The 5,905-nt window shown below is 37.6% G+C and overlaps 1 protein-coding gene across 1 annotated transcript; it reads right to left on the bottom strand.

The window, feature by feature from the left end:
- Window positions 1–340: 340 nt before the first annotated feature.
- Window positions 341–5,885, bottom strand: LOC105677424 (chaoptin). Its single transcript, XM_012376024.2, has 10 exons — window positions 5,572–5,885; window positions 5,276–5,459; window positions 4,892–5,039; window positions 4,585–4,695; window positions 3,767–4,513; window positions 3,345–3,493; window positions 2,363–3,145; window positions 1,444–2,198; window positions 838–1,354; window positions 341–716 (listed from the first exon to the last, which is right to left on the bottom strand). Exons 2-10 carry the CDS (start codon window positions 5,457–5,459, stop codon window positions 394–396), a joined length of 3,717 nt encoding a protein of 1,238 aa, XP_012231447.1. The 5' UTR covers window positions 5,572–5,885; the 3' UTR covers window positions 341–393.
- Between the last annotated feature and the right edge of the window lie 20 nt (window positions 5,886–5,905).

Raw genomic sequence — 5,905 nt, 5'->3', positions numbered from 1 at the left:
CATCGCGCGATTAACAACGAGTTTTCTCTCCACGAATTTCTTTTATCCCATTATATCTCACGAATATCTTATTGTCTACATTTCTTTGTCTCTCCACTTCTTAAGGATTTTTATCCCATTTTCGCATATTTTTTACCCTCGCCATCTGTATAAAGCACAAGCGAAATCATGATAATTGAATTTGTAAATAAAGATAAATCTCTCGGAATAAGCGGAAGTACATTCTTTCTACTTTCTACGTCTTTCTTTCATCTTTCACTGCGAAAATAATAACAAGAGATATTTTTTTGTAATTATTTTTAATTATTTTTTTGCTAATAATCTTACATAAAAAATCACATTAAACTTTGAAGACTAGGCTCATGAAAATTCGTCAGTAATACAAACTCGCAGTTAATTAACAATAAAAACGAGGATGAAGAATTTGACGAGAGCCAGCCAGGCTGTTGCCAGTCGTTCGTAATTTCCCGAACTAAGGGCGGATGCCTGGCAGGCAGTATGCGGAGTGCCGAGTGTCAACAGGACCTTGTCGGAGGAGTAAGACGGAGTCGTCTCCGTGCACACTGCTCGGCCAGCAATGGTTCTCAGCTGTCTAGCATCGGATTGTGACGCTGTGTGAATCTGCCGGGACTCTCTGAGCCACCTGCGCAGCCACAGACTCAGCCATGCGATCTCGCAGTCGCATTCGAGTGGGTTTCCGGATACCTGTAGTCCACCTAAAGAAAAAGTATTGTTCTTCAATAATAATTAATAATTAATTGAAGAAAGCATTGTATAACGCTGCACAATTTTATTATTTTATTAGAACACATCGAGCTATTTTTATTATAAACTCACCAGCCACCATGTTGGTCCCCACTGTCTCCCACGAGAGATTTCCGTAAATTATTGACGGGCTCAATTCATTGATATGATTGTTCCTTAGGTCCAGAGTAAGCTGCGACAATCTCTTCGTCAGCGACAGAAAAATATCCGACTGTAGCCTTTGGACGTGTGTGTCCTTGATTCTCAGAATCAATTCTCCGCCTTCGATAGTGGAGAATGCCTCGGAGGAAATTAACTCAAGATCGCTTCCGGTGATCGTCAGCTCTCTCAGTTGTTTCGTAAAGGCGTTTTGTATCTGATGCTTCAGCAAATGCTCCGTCACTTGTATTTCGACCGTTCGAAGCGGCAAGCCGGACAGCAAATGGCGTAGATGAAATCCGTCGGCCTGCGGCCACGTTTGTATTCGCAGATACTTTAAGTATCTCAAGGGCCGAAGACAATCCTTATCCACTGATCTGGTTCGATTTAAATTTCTCACGTTCAATTTTTCTAATCTCGGATAACCCAGAAAGCTCTCCTTTGTCAGCTCCTGTAAAAGCGTAGAACACGTGATTGACACTTCCAGTCTTTTCGCTCTCAGAATGAACACTTTGTTGGTCACTTTAATTTTAATCTTACCTCGATAGGATTGCCGGAAACGTCGAGTTCCCTCAAGATGCTCAATCTGACACTGGGCATCGATGTCAATGAGTTGTTTATCAGTAAAAGGATTTTCAACGCTTCTAAATACTGAAACTGCTTGTCGGTAGTCTCGTCGATATTGTTGAAAGATAAATCTAAGATATTTAAATTCGTCAATGGTAGTAACGGTACGCTTCTTAGACCGCAATTAGCCAGATAAAGTTGTCTAAGATCCGGCAAGTAATGAAACAGCTCCTTAAAATTCGCCTGAAGAATATTCTGCGACACGTTCAGGCTCAGCAACTTTCCCAGGGAGACGAATGAATTATCCGGCAGGATGGTCAGACGATTTTGCGCAAGATTTAGAGACACCAGTTGAGAAGTCGGAAAAGCGGTCGAGTCGAGATGATCCAGGAAGTTCTCCGCCATATTAAGATCCCTCAAGGTATACCCGACTTCTAAGAATGACAACGAGGGTACAACGGTGAATTTATTATGACTGAGATTAAGGATCTCCAATCTGGTACCCTCGAAAACGTCCCTTAGTAACGATCGAATTTTGTTACGCGAAAGATTCAGGATTCTCAGACATTTCAAGTTTCTAAACTGTTCAGTCGACAGCTGAATGATTTCGTTTCCGCCAAGATCCAACCGCTGGAGAGACTCTAAACCATGAAAAGATTGCTTGCGCAATGTGTCTATCTTGTTCTCACTTAGATCTAGAATTTCCAAATGAGGAAGTGCAAATGTTCCTGAAAAAAAAAAACAATATATATTATGCAAGAATTTCTTTGTCTGAAAATTGAAATGCTGATTTTGTAATTTAAAAGATAAATTCAAATCAATTGTATCTTCGATAAAAAAAGTTATAGCTATAAAAAATTAATTTTCAGATACTTAGATTGTATTTTCTTACCTGGATCGATCGTTGCAAGAAAATTGTTTTGCAGATTTAAGCTTTTCAAATCAGGCGTGCCGTAGAATGTGTCCGCGGATAAATGACTTATGTTATTAAATGCAAGATCCAGCCTAGTGAGATTGTTCATCGTGGATCCCGAGTCAACGAACGCTATCGCGTTATAAGAGACGTTCAGAGCAAAATCGGGGCCGCCGATTTCTGCTATAGCGCCCAAATCCAGCGCAGTCAGCTTGTTGAACTCCAAATGAAGGAAACGCAAGCTAGACAAGCCGTACAAAGCGTTTCTCTCCATTTTTTGTATTCTATTGTAGGCTAATGATATGGTGACAAGTTTTGGGCAGTCCATGATGGAACCAGATGCCAAGATTTTTATTCGATTGCCGGTTAGATCGAGAGACAACAGCTCGGTTAGATTATGAAAACTCGATTCCGGAATCGTTTCCAAGAAGTTGTATCCCAATTTGACATCCCTCAACTCCGGATGTACGCTTGAGAGAAATATTCGTTCGGGCAAATAATGTAACCGGTTTGATTCCATGTTAATATAACGCAGTTGTTGAAAAGAATAAAAAGCTGTCGCCTCGATTGTCTGGAAATTATTGTTGTCCAAAACCAGCCATCGAAGATTTAAGAGCGGTCTGAGCGCACGCTGAGGAAAAATGTCTGTAGCGAAGGCGAAGCTTAGTTCAAGAATATCCAGACTTTCTTCGATACCAACGAAGCAGTCATCATCGAGTTCCATTAAGTGATTAAAGGACAAGCTGAGTTCCTTTAATTTGCCTAAAAAAATTTATATATATTTAAAATACTCATACGAAGAACTTTATCGTTTTTTTCATTATTATAAATATCAGAAAATTAAATTATAATGAAAAATATAATACAAACAGTGTAAATAATTAATCTGAATCATTGACTATGACATATGTTGTTGATTTCGTATCATGTACTTTCGCAACAGAATTTACGAATAACGCACCGGCTCCCTTGAAGGTCTCAGCTTTCAGTTTCGTCAGGATGTTGTTTCTGAGCAATAGGATCTCAAGGTCCTCGGCCCACTCGAAATCACCTGGCTCAACGTGAGAGATCTTATTGTAGCCGAGATTCAGATGCAGTAGCCTCTGGCATCTGTTTCGAAAAATGATCATCAAATATGTTGCATCAAACTTTCTTCTTATTCTATTAAGATCTTATATTAGTAGTTTATATTCTGCGCTATATAATTTATTTTAACCTTTACAATCTATCATATAACTGTCACGGAACACACACTTATTATCTTGCTACTGATTTTTGCGTTCAAAGTTGAAATTCTATAAATATTACATTTACAAATTTTTTATTTTAAAAATAATAAAAAATAATAAAAAAATTTATGTTATATAAAAATGTCAAAAATACCTGGACAAAGCAGCCACAGGTACTGCATCTAAATTGTTAGTCGCAAGAGAGACAGCTTTCAGATACTCCGCAAATTCTTGAAAAGCCTCACCGGAGATATTTCTGATCTCATTATTAGCCAAATAAAGGTACGACAATGTCCTCAACTGACTGACAGCCTTTGGTACCGCCGATAAATCGTTGTTCTCTAGATTTAAATATTCGAGACTGTCTTCCAGACCGAAGAAGGCTTTGTTGTCAACATATCTGATATTGTTCGATGACAAGTGGATTCTTCTGATTTCAAGACGATCAAACATTTTGCTCGGCAAAGAAGTCAGCTTGTTCCCGGCGAGATTAAAGTCTCGCACCTTCAAAGTGCGATTGCTCAAGGTGGGTGTTTTTATCCGCTCGATGGAATTCTCGCTAATGTCGATCAGCTCCAAACTGAAGCTGCGGAAATCTGGCAGTTCCAAATACTTGAGATCATTTCCTCGCATGTAAAGCCAAGTAAGCTCCTTCAGGCCTCCCAAAGATTGCGGGAATTCTTTCAAGAGATTATTGTTAATACTTAAGGTGTGCATATTCGGTGGCAAACAATCTTTGGGAAGTTCCTCAATATTGTTGCTGTCTAGATTCAACCATACTAGTGCAGCAAAACTCGAAAAGATTCTGGGTACTTCAGTGATCGAGTTGTCACCAAAGAATGCATTCGTCAAGGTTTCTCTGCTGCGACCCCAATCGCCGTCCAATGATGTTATATGATTACTGATCGTTAACAAATTTTCTCATCAGAGAGTACCTCAATTAATAAATTGTAAAATTCGTTTATTACATACCTATGCATGTTCAGCCAATTTAATTTTTTTAGATCGCGGAAAACCTTGAAAGGCACGTCCTCGAGGGAGTTGTAGCTTAAATCCAGTGAACGTAGACTGTCCGCAATAATTCTTACAAAAAAATATTAAAGATATTAATAATTGTCTACATATATATAAAATTACAGTAAAAAAATTATTTTATAAATTAAATTTTGATATCTGCGTGTATTTTTTAAATACTATTTAAAATCTATATATGAGATATAAATCAGTCTAAATATTCTATTTATACATATATTTTGCAAATAATAAAAAGTAAACTTACAACAGTGACTTGTCACCTATACTGGATAATCGATTACTCATCAGTCCCAAAGCTTCGACTCCTGCGGAACTTGCAAGCGCGTCGTTGTCCAACACTTGCATTCCGGAGCCAGCGATATCCAATTGAGCCACATAACTCACCGATACATCTAAAATATTTGTAAGTTTTACTTTATTTATTTAATTATTTTCAAAATTTATACTAATTTGTAGATCAAAACATCGGCAATATTATAAAGAAAAAAGTAAACTTATCTATAAAATAATGCTGTATATTTTTAATGAAAAAGTATAAAATATTATCTATATTTTTGTAACAAAATAATTATAAAAGAAATATAATTTATCTAACAAGTTTTAATGCTGACAATAAATTTCTATGTACCTGGAAATCGTGCGAATGGAACTCCCATGCAGCTGATATCCATTTTTGTAAAATCGTCATCGTCATCTTGGACCCAACACATGCACATAGTGTTGAATGTGCAAGGAACGTTGTAACATTTTATTACACCGGGAATTAAAAAGAGACAGAGTAATATATCGCTAAGTCGAATCGCGAGCGTCATCTGTAAAAATATTTGTTAAAATATCTGTAAAAATATTCGATATTTCTTAGTTTATTCTGTAATTTGCATTAATTTCTAAATAATGATTTTATGTTTGTTTAATTTTCCAGACCTTGTTCAAGACTGAGTCCACGTTACTTCATGGAGTTTCTCTCCCAGAAATTAACGTACATCAGATTAGCTTGAAAGGTGAGAAACTCATCTCAGAAAGGCGTTGATTTTCAGGATACCTTCATAGCTCGTTGTTGATCCTGTCAGATCCTGTCCAAGACCAGGAGGCAAACAAAACGCGTCGAAGACTCGGCTTGTGCACGACTTCTAAAGCGCAGGTGCTAAAAGCTCCGGAAAGCGCAAGCGCACCTCCGAATGACCTTTATGGATCGAATGTGGTACAAGTAATTCCGGCTAAAACTTCAATCTTTGAGCAGCATTTAATATTATATACA

This window comes from Linepithema humile, chromosome 6 (genome assembly GCF_040581485.1).
Source record: "Linepithema humile isolate Giens D197 chromosome 6, Lhum_UNIL_v1.0, whole genome shotgun sequence".
Classification (NCBI taxonomy): Eukaryota; Metazoa; Arthropoda; class Insecta; order Hymenoptera; family Formicidae; genus Linepithema; species Linepithema humile.
This window is presented reverse-complemented; position numbering and strand designations above follow the sequence as displayed.